General features: G+C 34.7%; 1 protein-coding gene across 1 annotated transcript in view; it reads right to left on the bottom strand.

The window, feature by feature from the left end:
* Positions 1-2,616: 2,616 nt before the first annotated feature.
* Positions 2,617-23,219, bottom strand: part of POF1B (POF1B actin binding protein) — a 70,766-nt gene continuing 50,163 nt past the window's right edge. Inside the window, exons 6-14 of the mRNA XM_060087338.1 lie at positions 20,402-20,535; positions 15,432-15,459; positions 14,180-14,254; positions 7,943-8,035; positions 6,988-7,101; positions 5,825-5,977; positions 5,340-5,459; positions 3,536-3,664; positions 2,617-2,703 (exon numbers count right to left, since the gene is read on the bottom strand). Coding sequence (XP_059943321.1) covers positions 2,617-2,703; positions 3,536-3,664; positions 5,340-5,459; positions 5,825-5,977; positions 6,988-7,101; positions 7,943-8,035; positions 14,180-14,254; positions 15,432-15,459; positions 20,402-20,535 — 933 coding nt within the window. The remainder of the gene's footprint in view (positions 2,704-3,535; positions 3,665-5,339; positions 5,460-5,824; positions 5,978-6,987; positions 7,102-7,942; positions 8,036-14,179; positions 14,255-15,431; positions 15,460-20,401; positions 20,536-23,219) is intronic.

The following is a 23,219-nucleotide window of genomic DNA, read 5'->3' as shown; positions in this document are numbered from 1 at the left end:
CAGCCACTATGGAGACCAGTATGGAGGTTCCTTAAAAAACTAAAAATAGAACTACCATATTACCCAGCAACCCAACTCCTGGGCATATTTCTGGAGAAAACCATAATTCAAAAAGATACATGCAGAACAGTGTTCACTGCATCACTATTTACAGTAGCTGGGACATGGAAGCAACCTAAAGGTTCATCAAAAGAGGAATGGATAAAGAAGATGCAGTACATATATACAATGGACTATTGCATAAAGTAACAAAATAATGACATTTGTGACAACATGGATGGACCTAGAGATTGTCATAGTGAGTAAAGTAAGTCAGACACAGAAAGACAAATACCATATGATATTGCTTATGTGTGAAATCTAAAAAAAAAAAGGGTACAAATGAACTTATTTAGAAAACAGAAGTAGAGTCACATATGTAGAAAACAAACATGGTTACCAGGGGATAAGTGGGGGAGGGATAAATTGGGAGGTTGGGATTGACATAAACACACTACTATATATAAAATAGATAACTAATAAGGACGTGCTGTATAGCACAGGGAAATCTACTAAGTACTCTGTACTGTTTTGTATGGGAAAATAATCTAAACAAAGAGTGGATATATGTATATGTATAATTGATTCACTTTGCTGTACACCTGAATGTTAACACAACATTGTAAATCAACTATACTCCAATAAAATTTTTTGAAAAAGAAATTAAAGAGGATATAAATTGAAAAGGATCCCAAGATTATTGACCAGAAGACAGTTTTGCTTACATGGCAATAATACCTAAAGTGTCCTACATATTCAATGAATTTTCTGTAAAAATTCCAGTGGGATCTTTTTTTAACAAATTAACAAGCTTAACCTAAATCTCATATGGAAAAGCAAAAGACCACAAACAGCTAAAACTTTCTTGAAAAGAAAAGTTTAAAGACTCACACTCCTGATTTCACAACTTAACTAAAATGTTATAATAATCAAGACAGTGTGGTACTAGCATAAAGACAGATAAATAGATTAATGGAATAAAACTGAGAGTCTACATATTTGCCCTTACATTTATGGTAGCTTGATTGACAAGGATGCCAAGTCAATTTAATGGGGAAAAGGATAGCATATTCCATAAATGAGTATGGGACAACTGGATATCCCCATGCACAAGAATGAACTTGGATACCTAATTAACAACATATAAAAAATTAACTCAAATGGATCCTAAATCTAAATGTAATAGATACAAATATAAAACTCTTTAGAAGACAATGTGGGTGTAAATATTAAAGACCTTGTATTAGTCAATGGTTTCTTACATATGATACCAAAATCACGAGTAAAGAAAAAATAGATGTATTGGACTTTCTCAAAATTAAAAACTTGTGCTGCAAATGATACAATCAAGATAGTGAAAAGACAATCCATGGAATGGAAGAAAATGTTTGCAAATCATATCTCTGATAAGGAACTTGTATCCAGAATATATAAATATCTCTTGCAATTCAACAATAAAATAGCAAATAATACAATTTATAAATGAAGAAAGACTTTAGTCATTTCTTCAAGAAGATATAGAAATGGCCAATAAGCACATGAAAAAATACTATGCAACACTAATTATTGGAGAACTACAAATCAAGAGTGCAATGAAATAACACTTCCCACCCCTTAGAATGGCTACAATCCAACAGATGGACAATAACAAATGTTTGGGAGGATGGAGAGAAATTGGAATCCTCTTACATCACTGGTGGGAATGTAAAATGGTGCAGCTGTTTTGGAAAAGTTTAGCAGTTCTTCAAAAAGTTAAACAGAGTTACCATGTGCTCAGCAATTCTACTCTTCTTTATATACTCAAAGAAATGAACACATACGTCCACACAGATTTGTACCCAGATATTTACAGTAGCATTTTTCAAAATTGAAGAATGTCCATCAGTTGATGAATGGATAAATAAAAGGTTATACATCCATAAATGGACTATTATTTAGTAACAAAAATCAATGAAGTATTGACACATGCTAAAACATGGATGAATCTTGAAAACATGCAAAGTGAAAGAATTCAGTCACCAAAGACCACATTTTGATTATTCCAAAATAGACTTTTGCTGAAACTATTCATAAAGAGTCACTTTCTATTTGGTTTTGCTAAATTGTTGAGATGTAAGCTATGGTCGTACTGCTAACATGAGGAGAGACCCTGCCTAAGAATGACCTCTATGCAGGAAAGAGCAGAGCCAAAAGATAGACAGATTTCTGAAGACATATTTTGATCACACAAATCCATCTGGACACCAAGCAATCCCAATTATATGAATTAACTAAATCCCAGTTTAAGTTGGGTTTCTGGCATATGCAACTGAAAGAGTCCTGACTAATATGGTTGGTTAAACAATTATTTGCTTTTCACTTTCATTGTATTTACTCTATTGTAAATACAGTAAAAGTGTGCTCTTGAATTTTATTGACCATAATAGCTATGTCTTTTTGTGAACATTCATTCTTCAGTAGAATTATTGGCCAGCAGAAAACACCAAACTCTGTCTAGGGGCATATATATCAGTTAAACATGCGATAATTTGGATTATATCGTAACCAAAGTCATATCCAAATTTCATTAAAAATACATTACTTTCTAGTGGTAACTGTTGTCCTTCCATCATTGGAGGGTTGGTTATGAGATGAATATATTTCTTGTCTCAACTTCCAGAGTTCCTTACAAATAAAAGACAATATAATCATTTGAAAACCATAGAAACATGAGGTAAGAGGTATGTTTGATCATTTAACAAGGTTACTAAGAATAATTACTTTTTCCCCTTCCTTTTTAGCCTTGAGGTAAGAATGTTCCAATCCCACTTGTTGAATTCCATATAGTCTTGCTTAATGGTACCTAATCAGTTACATTATAAGTCTCTGCAGGAATCCACTAGCTGGTTCTATACTTAAGGGATAACATAAGATAGAATGGGCATGATTCTCAAGATGAAGATGTGAAAATTTTTGTTCCAAAAAGATTTAGATGTGTAGCTATAGCAGAAATGTATGAAATTTCAATATGGAAGTAGATATTGTTTCCTAACAGAAAATCTATCAATGAACATTACTACAAGTACCATTTGCTCAATAACAGCAATACAACATTAGCCACCATTTGCGTAGTTTCTTCCTTCACTACCTATTTTATGACAGATCTTGGGCTACATGCTACAGACATAGAAAGGAATATAACACAGTCCCTTGCTGAAGCAGCTCACAGCCTTATTGGGAGTTTGACTGCTAATGAGGTAGAAAATCAGTGTTTTAAAATTATTAAAGGCATAATAGCACATATTTTTTGCTTCAATTCTAGCTTTCATTTGAATTATTTCTCCTAAAATGTGAGTGTTCTACTTCTCGTAGGCACTCACATTCTACTTTATGAATGAAGTAAGTCTTGGAAACATGTATGGAAACATGTATAGTTTGTGGGAAGTATTTATCCTACAGGGCTGAGTTGTATGGTTTGTCTCCTTGTTGTTGTATGGTTTGACCCCTTCTCTGTTACCTCTGATTGACGCTTTATAAGGGAATCCTTCTCTTCCAGCAAGCTTGTCAGTTCATGAATCTTGAATTGGAAGTCACTGCAACTTCCTTCTCTTCTTGAAACATCTTTTTGGCACTGATTTAATTGAGTCTAAGGATTTAAAAAGAACTAAGAATTATTATAATTCTCATTTAACAAAATGGGTAACTGAGTTCCAGAGAGGTTAAGTGACATAAAGTCATACAGCTAGTTATGAAATGAAGAGCAAAATACCAATAGTTATAAACATTTAAAGAGCTTTATGAATGTAATATGTGAACTGAAATGCCAATTAGGAATTTCTCATTTTTTTTAAGATTTATTGTTTATGGTTTTTTTTTTATTTTTGGGTGTGTCGGATCTTAGTTGCAGTACATGGGATCTTCATTGAGGCTTCTATCTAATTGTGGCATGTGGGTTTTCTCTTCTCTAGTTGTGGCACGCAGGTTCCAGAGCACATGGACCCTGTAGTTTGTGACAACGTGGGCTCTCTAGTTGAGGTGCACGAGCTCAGTAGTTGTGGCGTGTGGGCTCTGGTTGCCCCATGGTATGTGGGATCTTAGTTCCCTGACCAGGGATCTAGCCCGAGTCCCCTGCATTGTAAGGTGGATTCTTTATCACTGGACCGACCACCAGGGAAGTCCAAGAAATTTCTCATTTTTAAAAGGTGACTTTACTATTTAGGCTTAGGCATTACTTAAGTAAAAGTCCTAGGCAACAAGAATTAAAATAATGCTAAGAAAACAGGTACTTTATATTTCTTCAAATACTAATTAAGGAAAACTCAATAACAAGTATTATATCATAATTTGCAGTTCACAACATATTCCTCCTGCATGACTCATCTCAGTCCTCACAGCAGTCCTCTGAGATAAGTATTATTATAATCTTTATTTACAAAACAGGTAAGTGAGATCCAGAGACACAAAGGCACAGCAGCTAGTAAGAAACATAGCTGCAACTCCATGACAAGTATTCTGACTGCAAATCCTGTCCATTTCCCTTTTTACTGCATTATGTGTACACAGATGGCTGTTTAGGTTAAAGTGTTATTAGTAACATTCAGATGGAAAAGAAAACAGTGGAGGACATCTGCAAGAAAAATCAGCAGAGTTTTGAACAAATTCTATTGTGTTTCATTTTGAACTTTTGTAAAGACTGTACATTATATTTGGAGAGAAAACACTGTGGTCAGTATTTCTATTAAAATATTTGAATTTATATAACTACAATTAGGAATCAGTAAATTAAGGGTTAGTCAATTTGACCTAGAATGACAAAATAAGGCAATGTATATTTATTCTCACAAATATCACTTTAATTTTGATGCCAATTACAGGTATATAATTCAACAGTTTTTATCCATGTACTTGACAAAACTCTTGCTAGCTATCATCCTTCAAAATCAGGTGAGGATATTTATGAAGTCAAATGTGGCTTCACTGGATAAACTTGAAAGTTGCTTGGCTGCATAGAGCAGGCTTTAGGCAAGATCATAAAGTGTTCCCCTGTCACCAAAAGTAAATAAATAAATAAAAAGAAACTAAAAATCAACAACCCTGAACTTAAGGTCTTCTTTTGCTTTCCTAGAAAAGATGAAGCTAAATTACAAGACAATTTAACAATATTCCCTACATAGTGATATGTATTTAAAGAAATGCTCTATGGCATACTCCTAAAACTCTACCTTTGGTTGATTTTTCTTTGTAGCATTAAACTTGAGACTATCATCTTATTAGAAAGTTTGTGCTGAACTGTGTATTTATGCAGTGTAGGATCTACATACCCTTAGTTTGCAGATCTCTCTATCTTTCTCCATTCTTAAGTTTTTTACCATCTCCATGTAATGGTTGCCAATCTCATCCATTTTAGCCTGCAGCATCGGGCCTGTGCAAGTCTCCAAAAGCTACACAAGACAAAATAAATTTCTGTAGTTAACGTTATGAAGGAAATACATATTAAATTACAAGACATTAATAGATGAAAACCACTTGATTAAACAAGACATTGAAATAATGAGAGTGAGTTTTAGGAACTGCATTATACAGCTCAAATGGCAGTGAGTTAAGACCTAACTGCATGTGAGATCATCAGAAAGCAGTCTACATATTTTCTCGAGATGAATTGGATATATATATATATATATATATATATATATATATATATATATATATATATATATATATATATATATATATATATATAGCCAATGCTAGGATTACAACCATATAACTAAAGCAATAACATACATTTAAAACAAAATTTGAATACCTGCACTCTAAGATTTGTATTATCTTGCTCTAAATTACGCTTACAGTATTCCAGTTCTTTTAGTTTATATTCTATGTCTGATAGTGTATGCCGAAGAGAAAGATTGTTTTCTTCCAATGCTTGGCATTTTGAGGTTGAGTCTTGAAGTCCTTTCTGTAAAGAAGATGCAGTAAATAAAACAAATGGATTCTACTTTTTGGGAGAGAGTGCTTTTAGTTGATTAATTCAATGAAACAAAGCAAATATTGATATTTTTCCATGCCCAGTTTTCCAATATATTTAAACTTAAAAGGTAAGTTAAGGGCTTCCCTAGTGGCACAGTGGTTGAGAGTCCACCTGCCGATGCAGGGGACACGGGTTCGTGCCCCGGTCCAGGAAGATCCCACATGCCACAGAGCAGCTGGGCCTGTGAGCCATGGCCGCTGAGCCTGCACATCCGGAGACTGTGCTCCGCATCAGGAGAGGCCACAACAGTGAGAGGCCCGCGTACCGCAAAAAAAAAAAAAAAAGGTAAGTTAAATCATCTATGAAAGACATTACCCTCACTTGCCTATCTTGAGTGAGAAAGAATCAAGATTAGATGAATTTTCAATGTACCAATCTAGCAATCTGACTCTTGCTGCTTTTTGACAATACCATAACCTGCCTTCTAGTAGGCACCAAAATGACAATATGCCTAATTATGTGACAAATGAAAACTCAACTAAAATTTGGGACTGTCATGGGAGTGAATTTTAGGAATGGACTGGCCTCAGAGACTCATTATGATTTCCTAAGAATCCTTTCTGCTCAGGTATCTAGAGTTCATTCATTCAGTAATTCATTGCACAAACATGTGTTAAGATCTACAAAAACTTTTTATTGACACATTAGTAGATCAAGTGAATGAGTGAACTTAGATTTTCAATATTTATACAATTTTTGTCACTCAACAAAACAGATAATTGTGGATAGTATATACTTTATATCTAAAATACTTAGGGTTATCTATTTTTCTGGGAGGGCTTCAGTAATTGGAAATACCTAAAGCAACTCAATTCCCATATGAACAAATCGTTCCATCATATTTTAATTGTCTGGATTATATCTCATACCTCCAATGTGCTAGTAATTGTGCATATGAAAAACTATCAAATTTATTATCAAAGAAAATGTCAACTTACCTGCTGCTGGTGATTATTTGCTCTCACTGATGCTAAGAGTTCTTCATACTCTTTTATTTGAGTTTCTTTGAATGCCAAGTCTTTCTCAAGTCTTATCTTGTCATTTTCCAGTGACTAGAAGCAAAATTACTTATGACTCAGAATTACAGAATCCTGTCAGCAGTTATGTAATACAAAGACCTGTTTACATTGGAAGGTTTAAATAAGCACATGTTTCATTTGTAGTTGTTTAATAAAACAGAATTCTTAAAAGTTAATCAAACTATGGGATACAAAGGATTGAAAATTTAAAAACCCTCACCAATGGACATTTTGATGAATTGACTAATTATAAGTACAATGAAGCAGAACCTTTTGAACTATTTTAATGTTTTTCTTCAAACTACAAAGACTCTTGTTAATCCCAGCAGGTGGTGAATTTTCAAATTAAGAGTCTAAATGTGTTCATCAGAACCCAGAAACCAGAAAACCCACTCCAAAGTCCTCAAGGAGTTATTCATTGTATGGAAAGTATTCTGAACGTATCTAGCTGATGTCATGAAGAGCACCAATTAAAATAGAAAATAGAAAATGTTACGTTCTTGGAGAAAGAAGTTTTCAAGTATTCAAAGAAACTCAAAGTATTATTTATTATTACAGAAAAGGGGAAATTATGAATCAGATTCAGATTATTGTAATTTTACAAATTACTCCCCGGCTTTAAGAATTAAATTACCTTAGCAGTAAACTAAGTGATAAGTGTGCACCCAACTTTCTTTCATTTTCATATTGGCTAACTCTTTACCCCTCTCTCCCAACCCCAATTAACTGTTTCAGGAAAATAACTATATCTGGGTGAGCACAACGTTGTTGTGTTGTATTAAATTTTAAAAAGGTATACTGAATGCTTTGATTTCTATGTTATGAAGCTAGGAACTAGAAAAGATTTGGAAAGAAAAATCAAAATAAATGTTACTGTCAAGTCATTCTGAAGATGTCCAAGCTCCTCCCGTATGTTGCTGAATGTGGACAGCACTAGCCGGAGTGATTTATCAGACATATCCCTCATCTGGAGGAAGAGAATGATTGATGGTGCATTTTTACTAGCATTTAAAAATAGGCAATATAAGTAATAATAATCTTATTTTTCTATTCCTACAAGCAAACTTATTAACAGTGTCATTTTTGATATGGCAATATTATAATAGTGATGCAGGGCATTTGGTCAATAACATGCATTAGTAATCCAAGCAATATCCCTGAAGAGATCATAGCTATGTTATCAAAAGAAGGGTTTCTTATTTTTTCCATGATAAAGTATCGTCTTTCTCACAACAGAATGTATCAGCAAATTCTCAAATTTACTTTTCTTCTCTATTTAAAGATTAGAAAAGATGAGACAGTCAACCTTCAAGCAATAAATTGCATCTCCCTAAGTGTGTTGCCAAATGCATGGATTTTGCCTGAGTTGAGAAGAAATCTAATAAAAATTAAGTTTAACCTTGAAGTATAGAAATATCTCAAATTTTAAAGAGGGAGAAAAACCCTTTAACTAGATTAAACTCATTTCATCACAGAAAAATGGTTTTAAAAACAGACAACTTCTGTTTCTGAAAAGATGGAGCAGAAATACTTTTCTCTATTTTTCCTGCTAAGTCTAACCAAAAACCCTGCACTTTATGTATAAAATGAACATAAAAAGACTCTGAAAGTTGAAGTCTGGTTGAAAACATTGGGAGCTAAGGAATAATACAGAAGTGATTTCCTGGGTTTTCTTCTTGCTTCATATATGAGTGGCATTGGGCAAACCAGTAACACAGAAACACCAGTGGGTACAGACAAAAAAAGTCCCTAGAAAAGCCTGCTCTCTCTACCCAAAGTACCATGAAAAGGACAGCCTAGAAAGGCAGATAGCATTTAGATAATAACCAGTCTACTCCAGCCAAACACCACAGAAAAATATCTGCAACTCTATTCTATGCCCACCCAAACCAACAAAAGCCAAGAAGGGAACATAGACTCTCTCTCTCAACCTCCCTGCTTGTGTGATGTCACAGAATTCTTAGTGAAGTGTCAAGACTTTCATCATTGCCCAACAGAAATGAGGCCACTCACCTTGCAGTGTCAGTAGAGGCCAACGAGGGAACAGTAACACAACACACCTCCCCATCCAAACCAGGATGTTTTCAGTGTGAGCCTAGTAGAGAGCCACACTTCCTACACCTGCCAAGGAAGAACAAAGAGCTACTCCCCCAACCTGTGTCTACAGAGGCAGAGTGAGGAACCTGGACTTCCACCCCCACCTGGCAGTAATAGGTCATGCCCCTACTTCCCCTGTTGCTCAGTATCAAAGGAGGCCTGATAAAACAGAAGATGTGAATAAGATGCAAAGTCAGAACACAGGACCCAAAACTCACAAGTTTCAATTTAAAAAAATAACTATTCTAAGAACCAGGAAGTCTCAACTTGATAAGAAAAACGGGTTAATACATGACAACATCAAGATATCAGAAAAGTTAGAATTATCTGACAAGGATTTTAAAGCAGTCATTTTAAAAAGGTTTCAAAGTGACCTAAATGTCCATCAACAGAGGAATGGATAAAGAAGATGTGGCACATATATACAATGGAATATTACTCAGTCATAAAAAGGAACAAAATAGTGCCATTTGCAGAGACGTGGATGGATCTAGAAACAGTCTACAGAGTGAAGTAAGTCAGAAAGAGAAAAAACAAATATCACATAATATCACTTATATGTGGAATCTAGAAAAATGGTAGAGAAGAACTTATTTGCAAAGCAGAAATAGAGTCACAGATGTAGAGAACAAACTTATGGTTACCAAGAGGGGAAGGGAGGGGTGTGATGAACTGAGAGATTGGGACTGACATAAATACACTACTATGTGTAAAATATATAACAAATGAGAACCTACTGTGTAGCACAGGGAACTCTAATCAGTACTCTGTGGTGACCTAAATGGGAAGGAAATCTAAAAAGAAGGGATATATGTGTATGTAAGACTGATTCACTTTGTTGTACAGCAAGAAACTAACACAACATTGTAAAGCAACGATACTCCAATAAAAATTAATTAAAAAAACACCAAATTAGGGCTTCACTGGTGGCTCAGTGGTTGAGAGTCTGCCTGCCGATGCAGGGGACACGGGTTCGTGCCCTGGTCTGGGAAGATCCCACGTGCTGTGGAGCAGCTGGGCCCCTGAGCCATGGTCGCTGAGCCTGCACATCCAGAGCCTGTGCTCCACAATGGGAGAGGCCACAACAGTGAGAGGCCCGAGTACCACAAAAAACAAATAAACAAACAAAAAAAACCCCACCAAATTAAAAAAATTTTCAACAAGAAGTTGAAAAGATTTAAAACAATTAAAAAATAGAAAATCTCAGCAACAAAGCAGAAAATCTCAGAAAACAAACAGAAGCTATAAAGAGTAACTAAATGAAAATTTTAGAACTGAAAACTCAATAACTAAAAAACAAAAACAAAAACAAAAACCTCAGTGGATGGACTAAAAAGCAGAAAGGAAAGCATAGAGCAAATAATCAGTGAGCTTGAAGACAGAACAATAGAAAATACTGAGTTCTGAACATCAGAGAGAAAATAGGTTGGAAGAAAATTGAACAGAGCCTCAGTGTCCAATGGGAGTATGACATATATCTAACATTCATGTCATCAGAATCCTAGAAGGAAAAAAGAAAGAGGGGGGAGCTGAAAAAGTATATGAAGAAATAATGGCTGAAAACTTCCCCAAATTAGCAAAAAAACATAGACAGATTTAAGAAGTTGAGCAAACCCTAAGCAGGATAGACCCAAAGAAATCCATGCCTGGACATATGAGGTAAACTTCTTAAAACTGAAGATAAATTTACAATCTTAAAAGCAGCAAGAGAAACCTTAACTATTGGGAATTGCAATTCAAATGACAGCTGATTTCTCATGAAAAATCATAGAAGCCAGAAGGAAGTGGCATACATTTTTAAAGTGATGAACGAAAAGAATTGTCAACTACAAATTCTGTATGTGATGAAAACAACCTTTAGGAATGAAGGGGAAATCACATTTTCAGAGGTAAAGAAAAATAATTTTTCACTGGCAGACCTACCCTTAAAAAAACGGCTGAAGGAAGTTCTCTGAAGAAAAAGAACATGATAAAAGAAGGAATTTGGAATATCAAGAAGGAAGAAGTAACACAGTAAGCAAAAATATAGGTAAATACAGTGGGCTTTCCTTCTCCTTTTGCATTTTCTAAATTATATTTGAAGATTGAAGCAATATATATAACACTGTCTGATGTGGCTCTCAATGCCTGTAGAGAAAATATTTTAAAAAATTATAAATGTGGAGGTTAAAGAAAGACAAAAGAAGCAAAATTTTCTGCAGTTCACTGAAACTGATAAAACGTTGACACCAATACACGGGGATAAGTTATGGGTATATAATGTAATACTTAGAGCAACCCCTAAAAAAGCTATACTACATGATACACTCAGAAGCAGTAGAGGTAAATCAAAAAGGAATTCTAAAACACATTCAAGTAATCCACATGAAAGCAAGACAAAGAAAACAGACAAACAGAAAACAGAACAAACAGAAAACACAATGGCAGATCTAGCCCTAACATATCAATAATTACAACTTGGTCTAAATACACCAGTTAAAAGACAGATTGACAGAGTGATAAGAAAAAACATGACCTCACTATGTGTTTTCTATAAGAAATTCATTTCAAAGATAATGAAAATTAAAATATACATAATGAAATTTAAAAGTTGGGAAAAAAGATATACCACGCAAACTTTAATCAAAAGAAAGGAGTGCTATCGATATTAGATAAAAATGATTTCAGAGCAAAGAAAATTACCAGGGACACAGAGGGACATTACATACTAAGAGTCAGTCCACCAAGAAGACATAGCAATCCTAAATGTTTATGCACCAAACAGAGCTACAAAGTGTATCAAACAAAAACTGATAGAACTGAAAGGAGAAATAGACAAACCCACAGATATAACTGAAGACTTTTATACCCCTCTCTCGGCAACTGATAGTACTGCTTAGCAGAAAATGAGCAAGAATACATAATACAATAATTCAACAATACCATCAACCAAAGGATCTAATCAGCATTTATAGAATACTTCATCCAACAACAAATGCAGATTCCTTTCATATACCCATGGAACATATACCAAAGTAGACCATATCCTTGACTATAAAACTTAACCATTTCAAAAAAATTGATCTCATACGGAGTATATTTTCTGGCCACAGTGGACTCAAACTAGAAATGAATAACAGAAAGACAATAGGAAAATCTCTAAACACTTGGAAAGTAAACAATACACTTCTAAATAATCCACCAGTCAAAGCAGAAATCTAAAGGGAGATAAAAAATATATAAAACTGAAAGAAGGGCTTCCCTGGTGGCGCAGTGGTTGAGAGTCCGCCTGCCGATGCAGGGGACACGGGTTCGTGCCCCGGTCTGGGAAGATCCCACATGCCGCGGAGCAGCTGGGCCCGTGAGCCATGGCTGTTGAGCCTGCGCGTCCGGAGCCTGTGCTCCGCAACGGGAGAGGCCACAACAGTGAGAGGCCCGCATACCGCAAAAAACAAACAAACAAACAAAAAACTGAAAGAAAATGAAAATACATATCATAACTTGTGGGACACAACTAAAGCCATGCTGAGAGGATATTTATAGCACTAAATGCTTACATTAGAAAATAGAAAAGGTGTGAAATCAATAATCTAACTTTCTATATCAAGAAACTAGACAAAGAAGAGCAAAATAAACCAAAAGCAAGCAAACGAAGCAAATAATACAGATGAGAAAAAAAATGAATGGAAGTGTAAACAGTAAAACAATAGAGATCAATAAAACTAAAATATAGTTCTTTGAAAAAAGTCAATAAAATTGATAAACCTCCAACAAAACTGACAATAAAAAAAGAAAGAAGACACAAATCACTAGTGTCGGGCGTTAAATAGGGAAGAGTAATACAAACCCCACAGACATCAAAAGGATAATAAGGGAATACTGTGAATAATTATGCACATATAAATTTGACAGTTTAGTTGAAATTGACTACTTCCTTGAAAAACACAAGTTACCACAACTCACCCAATATGAAACAGATCATTTGACTACACCTGTAACTACTAAGGAATTGAATTTAGAATTATTTTAAACTCCTGAAAAATATATATCCTTGCCCAGATATTTTCACTGAAGGGTTATACCAAATGTTTAAAGAAGAGTTAACACCATGCCTATACGGTTTCTTCCAGAAAACAGAGAAGGAAGAGACATTTACCAATTCATTTCATGATGCTAGATAATCCTGACACCAAAATCAAAGCAAATACAAGAAAACTACAGACTAATATTTCTCAGGAACTTAGATGCAAACATTCTCAGAGTTTTTCGAGGAAATAGGCCTTGAATGCACTTTGGATGTACATCCTGCCACCAGAAATAATATCAAGGATATATCCAAGATTCAGGTTCTGCAGAGCATATGTGTTCCCCATACCACTGTCTCTTTATAATACAGACTGTGTGCCACTAAAAATATTTCATTTAAGTTTCACAGATAAGATGTCAGGTCCAATATCTGGATGATCAACAAAGATTTGATACCAAATATCAAACTTAGAAATTTGCCTCACTAGACAAAAGTAGATTATCTTTAGAATCCTTTCTTGCAAACACATGTACTCTTCATTTTAGCCTCATTTCTTTAGCACCTATCTTGATCTGTCTTGGTCTGTCTCTCCCTTCAGTGTAGGGGAATTTACTGCTGCAGTAGTCTCTAGCATTCCACAATTCAGGAAAATCAAGTCATTGGCCTTTCCATCTGCCAGGGGTAGGGTAGGGAGGTATAGAAAGTAGAATGGAGAAGAGGAGGGCAAATCCTATAAGTTAGAGTCAGGTTGTGCTACAGCAGTGAGGAGAGAATAAGGGCTTTCCACAGCCCGGAATATTTCTATAATGATTTCCTGAATGCTAGTCATTCAATACTAGTGTTTGATAGTCTGACCAAACTATAATGCAACCCTTGTTTAATCAAAATGCAATCAACTCTTGTGAAATAGGAATTTTATTTGGGATTTTCTGTCCTTAATTAAAGGAAACATCCTAGGCTAGCGGTTTGTTAGTGTTGCCTTCACAGCCATTCTTGACCCCATCTCACCTGCAGAATATAGCGAATTTGCTGTTTTGTAAATTCTGACAATCCTTTAGGAATCAACGATTCAATGTCTTCTGACTGTAAGAAAAGAGAGGCTTATCCTTCAACAGATACATGTTAGTGTTTTAATCAGAGGGTCAGCAGACTTTTGTAGAGAGGGACATATTTTTATGGACAGAAGATTACTTCACTTTCTGGGTAATAGTTGCCACAAACTTTACTTCTAGCATTATCAGTTCTTACTTTTTAAAAAATTCATTATACTACATACACCATGGAAAGAACCCTGAATTCCAGGAAGTTTAGGGAGAAGTTTGGGGCAATCAATCAGATGTCCCATTTCTATTTTTTAAAAAGAGCAACTTAAAAACAAAAGGGTGGTCACTTAAATCCCATTACCACTTTATTTCCATGTATTTTTTAACAACTGGAAGTTTAGTTGGGTGGTAGATATGACACTTTAAAGGCTGATTTTTTAAATAATGAAAATTTGAGTAAATAAAATAAAATTAAAGGTTTACTTCGAATTTGCATAGAGCTGTGGTGACTTTTGAAAGATTATGATGTTGCCACAGCAACATTAAGAAGCTTCAACAAATTTTAAGTGAGAAGCTGAATTGAAGTCAATACTTCACAAAGACAATTTAGGGCTTACTGAATTATTGTAACAAATGAAGTATGTCAATACATTGGAAATAAAGATGAAAATTAACACAAAAGAAGCCATTGTGATTGTTACTTTGAAATCAGTTCTTTCTCTATTTGATGACTTATTCCATTAAAAGTAACTATTACCAAAATGTATATACATAATATTTAGAACTGATACTTGAAAATATTTACTTCAAGTTGCTGGCTATTTGGCATGGGACATACAAGTTTTCGAAATACATTAAAACTAAATTTGCTATTTAATTAGTTAACATAGATTTCAGTTTTGTAAAACAGAGAGTATGTAGTCAATGAACTTTTAAATGTTCTCATAAGCAAAGACAAGTTAACTCATAAGGTGACAGCTGATAAAACATTTTTTGGGTGAATGATTATTACTTTTACAATTATCACCTTTAAAGCCATTACAAAGATATAAATGGTTATATCATTTTAAAGGCAAACGGATCATTATTTCTTTCACTAAACTGTTTCCAGTCTAATAAAAATACCAAACTAAAAACAATATTATTAATGCAAGTATCTGCTTTGTTATCTGCTTTGTTATCAACTATATTTGATTTTCAACTCTTTTTGCACTTACCTCATCTATAGACTCAAAGTCCTGTTTGCTGCAAGAATGAAAAAAAAAAAAACAGACAACCTTAGGAAAATATATACATTGATCATATATAAATGTTAGTGTTCTAAATATTTTATCTTACTTTTTGATATATAACATATCCAAATGAAATTTATAATCCTAATGAAAAATTTAAAGCTAACTAAAATGGGACTAGACAAAAATAAAGTTAATTTTCCTGGAATTAGCTAATCTATTAAAAATGAACAACATCCAAATAACAAACCAATATAATATGCAGAATTAGTACCATTCATTAACACTAGTTTATTTGTGACTAGAAGTAGAAGTCTTCAGTTTGGCAAGAAATACTATCTGAGTGAACAAATAACAATAAGTCATTTTCTATTTCCACCTCAGTTTTCTCCTTGCATTGCTCCCTTTCAATGCTGATTCCAGCTTCTCCTTACAGTGTCTTTAAGTTATTCATACCCTTTTAGTCAAAACCAAAACTTGCAAGACTGAGTAATCTACACTAATCATTCAATCTACACTGCAGTATGTATAGCAGTGACAAAGCTTACAAGGATATTGGAATGTTTACATAGGGACATAGCCTTAAGCAACATGACCAAAATTCTAGTGGGATAGTAGAATTTCCAGCATCAAAATGAAGGTCTGGGGGCTTCCCTGGTAGTGCAGTGGTTGAGAATCTGCCTGCCAATGCAGGGGACACGGGTTCGAGCCCTGGTGTGGGAGGATACCACATGCCGCAGAGCAACTGGGCCCGTGAGCCACAATTACTGAGCCTGTGCGTCTGGAGATTGTGCTCCGCAACAAGAGAGGCAGCGATAGTGAGAGGCCCGTGCACGGCGATGAAGAGTGGCTCCCGCTTGCCACAACTAGAGAAAGCTCTCACACAGAAATGAAGACCCAACACAGCCATAAATAAATTAATTAATTAATTTTTAAAAAAATGAAGATTTGTCCATGAGGGTTGGAAGGCCCTTTGTGAAGCCATGTTAGGTAGGCAAATGCTGCAAGCAAATTGTTAGTGGTTATACCAGTCCGGCACTGGCTCCTTTGGGGAATGGTGAAAGCTGGGAAGGATACAGTTCTAGCGTTGCCAGTGGCAACAGATAGGGCTTTATTTTTGCCTACTTGTTCTCTCTGCACTTCGTGGAAAAATTGGGCCCAAAATACATACGGTGAACATACTTCTCAAACAAACAAACAAAAAACTGTACACATGTTCTGACAGCAAGACAAAGTATTTTAAAGTAAGACTATCTTAGGAAATCATAGATATATGACTGCCATATCGTCAGGTACAACAGAAAAGTATTTTAGAGATATAAGCTAGTACGTTAGCTCCTACCTTTACCTTCTAAGTAAGTGCTTATGAGTAATACATTGCTTACAGAGATAAGTGGTTCACTCACTGTGCAAAACCTCTTGCATGCATTTATAAAAATACACAAGCTAATGTGGAGAATGAGAACTGAAGATTTCATTTCCTGAGGCATGACTGCATATGTGCAATTGTCTGTATGTATGTATGTGGTATTTCCTGGGTTGCCCAAAATAGAAATTTTGGGGAGGCCCTAGCGAAAAATAAATGAAGTATCTTCTACTTTTTTAGTGTGTTACTGAAGTAACTGCATGCATATATTGGAAGCTAAAATAAGTTAAAATATGACTCACAATGCAGTTATAGTAGTCTTGCATTACTGTTAACTGGAATTATTATCACAGTATTAATAGACCTTTTATGTTTAAAATCCCAATTCTAATGCCAACCTAGTACACATGTCCCTAGCCACTTACTTCTTTCTACAAATAAGAAAACAAGACAAAGAAACAAACAAGGACCAATCAACAGCACTTAATACTGGAATTTACAAATGTAACCAAAATGGTTTCATAAGACAACCTTTCTTAATTCTGACCCTCCAGTCTACTCATTGCTGAATTGCAATTTAGAAAGAGAAGAAAAGTGGAGACAAAGGGGTGGGAGGGAGAGAGAGAAAGAGTGGAAACAAAGAGAGCAGAGGCGGGAGGTGGAAAGGCCAGTGTGGATTACATCTCCATTCAGTACAAGGTGATGGTGGCTAGAATTACAGTGGGCAGAAAAAAAAAAGAGGCACTCACTATGTCATCTCACCTCCGAGGAAGGAAGGAATGTAATAAGGAAAAAACAAAAGAAGAAATAAAGGAGGAGAGGAATGAAGAGAAAGAAACTGACAACCTTCTGACAAAGAAAAACTCTTAAGCACCAAAATTTTATGAGACCCTCTCCACTCTGGAGTGTTTACTAATGTGGAGACCCCAGCTTTCTATTTTCTTTTTAGTATTTTTAGCTACTCTAGAAATTAAACTCAATGTTTTGCAGTGCTTAATTACACATTTAAGTCACCCATATACATTTATCAAAACCCTCAATGACAGGAAGTTATTTCAAAAACCCAGATTACATCTCTACCTGGCTGATCATTATAAAACAATTTAACTTCCCTTGCTCAATTACTTTGTCTACTTCTAATTAGTATGAGACTAATACATTTGGAATATATTTAACTCTCATTCTATAAACCTTTATTGAGTAGCGACTTTGTCAAGGCCATGTGCTCTGAACTGGATTTGAGCAATCCAAACACAAATATTATCTTGTCCTGTACGTGACACAAACATAAGTGATCTAAGGCAAAATTGGAGCAATGTAAAATTGTTCTAAGTCCTCCAATCTTTTCAAATTTGATGCTTCAAAAATTGATTATTTCTTTAATGTGTCTGCAATATGTTAAATAATTTAGAGACACATATCTAGTATGAAAGGTTAAGTGATTTGCCTAAGGTAAAAAGGTTCTCCCATAGGTTCTAGTCTCAGATTTGCCACTTTTGTGGCCTTAGGTCAGTGGTTCTCATACTTTAGTATGTATCAGAATCCTCCAGAGGGCTTGCTGCTTGGCCTTACCCCAGAGTTTTTGATTCTACAGGTCTGTTTCCAAGTTCTCACATGATGCTCCTGCTGCTTGTAAGTACATGTCTTAAATAAATCATTTATTGTTTATAACAAATCTATGAAATAAGTATTATTATAATCCCTATTTCACAGATGAAGAAACTGAGGTACAGAGAGGTTAAACAGTTTGTCTGATATTACACATCTAGTATGTAACAAAAGCTGGGACATGAACCCAGGGTATGAACCCTGCATCTACAATCAGGGTACTTAAGAATATATGTCTCTATATGCTCTTGATTTTACCATGTGATACTTTAACAGAAATATTCACAAGACATGATTAATGCACAGAAGAGGAACTTCTAGACAAAATAGTATCTAGAGAAGGCTTTGCAGAAAAGCTGAGTCATAGTTTATAGGTATAAGAGTACTCAAAAATGTTTGAATCCATCTCAAGCACTTAGTAGCTATGTGATCTTAATAACTTATTCTCTTTGGGTGTCCATTTGAAACTTTCTATGGTTACTGTGCGAATTAGATAATATTTAAAAAGCACTTAGCCGAGTGTCTGGCACAATATTGGACACTCAATACATAATAGTGTACTCAGAATGAGGGGAAATATTTTAAGGTAGTGACCTTATGCAAATGAATGAATGTGTGAAGTAGTTGTTTGGATAAGGGGAGAGGATATTGATTAGTATAAAACACTGATGAAGGCCTAGCTGAAGATGGAAACCATGCGTTAATAATGACCCCAATTCAAATAAATGACTGTGCTTTTCTCTAACTGTGCTCAACTGCATGGATGTAGCATAAAGAAGGCATTCATTCATTCATTCAACAAATATTTATTAAGCACCACACTAAATCAGTCACCACACTAGGCACCAAGGAAACTAGGGTAAATGAAACAGCCCTCAGGGGGTAGTGTCTGAATTCTAGGGGTAGTGGACAGTGAGTATTGGATAGAGAAAAAAAAAAAAGAAAACAATAGATAAAGCAGAGAGCTAGACTAATCCAAAGTTGGGATTTTGCTAAGTGGCAGAGACAATATGATAAAGAGGCAAAGCAGTTGAGGGTGATGGTAAGAGAATGGTTGCAATCATGAATAAGAAAGCAAGAAAAGTTGGGGAGGAGGGAGCTAATAAACAGAATTGTAATAAGCAGAGAGAAAAGAGAGAAGAGATTAAAGATCTCTGAGAAGTAGAAGAATCTAGTTGGTGAAGTCTCTACTGACTTTTCTTTATCCTCCAGATTCTTCTGAGTTTATGGAGCTTTCCTAAATTTTGCCTGACAGATGACCACATATATGATGTGACTATGTAGTAGAAGGCAACTTTTGGAGTATAGGTTATGAAATTCATTTCATGACATAATGTGTTCTTATCTACACATGAACAGTTGATAAATTGTTTATGTTTATATATTTAAATATGTATTATATATTATTATATAATATTATTGTATAATATACATATTAACATTAACTTATAAATAGATATTTGTATAATGTATATTTCATATATTATATGTAATATATAATATTAAAATAACAAACATTTATAATAATATATAACCCTAAATGCATATTAAACTCTGGTCTTCATATGTTGAGCACACATCAATGGAAGATAAACAGTAGTGTGTTGGCAATGGGATTGTACCTTATATCATCAGTGTAATATCTTAAAACAAGTCATAGTATGCCACACATTTTTTGAGATCCTTGCCTAAGTGTTGCATTTTTCATCAAAGTACATTAGAAAAGAAGGTCCACATTATTCTTCACTGACCCCAAAATAGCTGGTAAGATATCTTCAATGATTTTCATTAAGTACATTAACTCTTAAAATGAGATATTTCCTCAGATCTGCTCATACAGTTGCCTGTTTCCCCATTAAAAGTACTCAAGTTTTTCTGTGAACCTAAAATTGCTCTAAAAAACAAAGTCTATTAAAAAATATCAGGGTATTGTAAAATGTTTGAAAGCTACAACACCAAGCAAATGATATATTTACAGTACCTTCCTCCAATTCTCTGCAAATGTTCTAATAAGCAGTGATATAGATTCATATTTTTACGGCTTAGATCAGCAAGCAACTCTCCAAAATATTTGGGGTCCAATTTTTCAGGGCCATCATCCTGAATTATCACCTGAAGAAAATATCAATCACAATTATAAACAATATTAAGTTCACAGATATTTTGCTGTGAAATGAAAAAAGTGAAATAACCTATTAATACAAGTAACTCATCACAAAGTCATCACATAAATGAAGCCACTAAATTTTCTTTGTAGCTGATGTATACATTTTTCAATATGGGAGGAATTTAAAGGAAAAGCAACATTGTAATGACATTTTCAGTTTCATTTCACTCAAGTCTAAGTGATCTAATGAATGCAAAACTTGAATAATTTATGTAAAAATTCTTGAATATAGATGCTTAAGTGAAAAGTAAAACAAGTAAATCAAAATTTCTGAATTGCTCATTATCATCACATGGCTTATTCATCTGTTAGTGTCATTCCACTGATCCTCAGGTTATCTCATTGCTATAGCTAGCCAGGTAGATAACGCCTTCCTGCCTCACCTCTCTATATGTGTCCCTTCCAAAACCATTAACTTTCCTGAGTAGAAAAGGGCATTTCTTTAACCAAGGACATTCAAGTACTGAGCTCCCTGTTAGAATCTGCACACAAGTAATTTGATACACTTAGTATTTTGCCTATTTTTCTCTCTTAGCCAATTATAATGCCCTCAAAATGCTGTGAAAACCATGGAATTATTTTTTTTCCTTCCAGTTTAATTTGACAGAGTAATTTTATAGTTTCAAATTATCTTAAAGTATTTATTTCTTTTTTTAATTTTTGCACAAATATTCTCCTGTCATTGCACTGTACACTAGTTTACATGTTGGGTATACAATTCTTTGCCCACATTAGTAATTTTTGCCATTACTAAAACTCTTGCTCTTGTGATTTCAATGTGGCACCCAAATAAAGAGTCACAGAGTCCAGGACGGGGAATGATTTGCATCAGCCTCGTGTCTGTGTTCATAGATAAAAAGAGGTGTTAAAAGTTACCAAAGGAAAACAAAAAGTTACCAAAGGGAGGTGATTTTATTTTGAGAAATGATAACAATAACTAATATTTATTTAGCTCTTACTATGTGCCAGCCATTGTGCTATGAACTTGACATAAAGATTAAATGAGGTAACGTTCTCTTGTAACCACTACACAATATTGCCTCCCAGAAGACCTCTTGTGTTTGTTTTCTCAGCAACTTAGGAATTACACTGCCCCTAACTGCATTGTTTTTGAGGTTAGCTGGGCTAGGAGTTGAAACAGTCAAGAGTTTGATTTTCTTATTGTGAAACTATGCAAAATGTGGCTGAAGTTCAGTTAATAAATTTTAATCAGTTAGAGAAAAGGTGAGAGCATTAAAATTGAAGAATGGGTTCTTTTGACCAAGCAGCCATCAAGGTAGAATAGTAAGAAGCAAAATTTCACTCCTTTGTGTATATATTCCTCCTTAGTTCTATACAGTCCACAAGTTACAGTAACATTTGAGTAACACAGTAAAAACCAAAACCCAGTTGGGTTCAAAAGTGTGGAGGGGAGAGGACAGACAGAAATCAGATTCTCTTCTGCTGTTAAGTCTTTGACAGGACTACACTCAACAATAAAATGAAATTTCCTAACCATAAACTATGATGTGCCAGTTAGCAATATTTTCATTACTCAATCACAGGTCGGTAGATTTTAGTTTTATTGGAACTGTTTGTAGGTGTGATTTGGCATTTCTTTTAGAGTTGGCTCAAAATCATGTTCTTGTTGTCTTGAAAAAGCCAAGGTAGGGAGCCTCCCAAGGAAACATGAATGTTTTCAGTCAGAATAATGGTAGGTCTAATTGATGGAGGTTTTCTCTCTGTGACAATATTGAGTTGATAGGATACTTGAAATAAAATTACCTCACATCAGCATTTCTGCCTGATGAATGAGAGCTATCTTGAATGTCAATCTAAGATAATAGCTTAGCTTTCACATATAAACAGGGTAGGAATAGAAACTGTGCTAAAGAATAGTTGTTCCCAGATACACAAAATGTGATATTTCTCAAAAAATTACAAAAATTAATAAAGATTCTTTAGCATGCATCCATCAAATACCTTTAATCAGATCACTATTTGACCTTAATAATGGCTAAGCAGTCCAACTCTTTGTGTCTGATTGCTAGTAAAAGCCTCTGATTAGAATTACTGCCACAAACCCAAGGCAAGCAACAATGTTTAAGTGTGAAACCAGAGGCAAATCAGCAGTCATTTTTCAGAAAATCTATAGAAAGGAAGTACCTTGTAAAGGAAAACCATGGGCTTCACCTCACTACTGCCTTGGAAGTTCTTGTCCTGTTTCCAGTCTGGAGTTTTGTTTCTTATTTGTGGTCTATGAGAGTCCAGGTGTGGAATTTCTTTTGCTAGTATCTACATTATATAAACTTTGATATTCAAAGATGATACTTTTGACCAACCATGTTTGCAAAATTCAGTGGTAGTGATTATAGAGTCCTAACGATAGTAGACACACAATAGTTGCAGATTTCAGCTGAGCTATCTATATTTTCTTGCCTGGTCCCCTTCAAGCATAGTGACATACATTTTTGAGAATGCTATTCAGGACTAGGGATAGCCTGTGATGAAGGCACAAATCACAATCTTGTAGTAGAGGGTACTGGCTTAATTAAATTTATCCCCACTCTGTAACTGGCTTATGTATGCATTTTTCACCTGTTTAGAATGGTTGCTTAGTGGATTCTAAAGTGCTTAAGATCACATGTTATAT

The sequence above is a fragment of the Mesoplodon densirostris genome, chromosome X, assembly GCF_025265405.1.
Source record: "Mesoplodon densirostris isolate mMesDen1 chromosome X, mMesDen1 primary haplotype, whole genome shotgun sequence".
NCBI lineage: Eukaryota > Metazoa > Chordata > Mammalia > Artiodactyla > Ziphiidae > Mesoplodon > Mesoplodon densirostris.
This window is presented reverse-complemented; position numbering and strand designations above follow the sequence as displayed.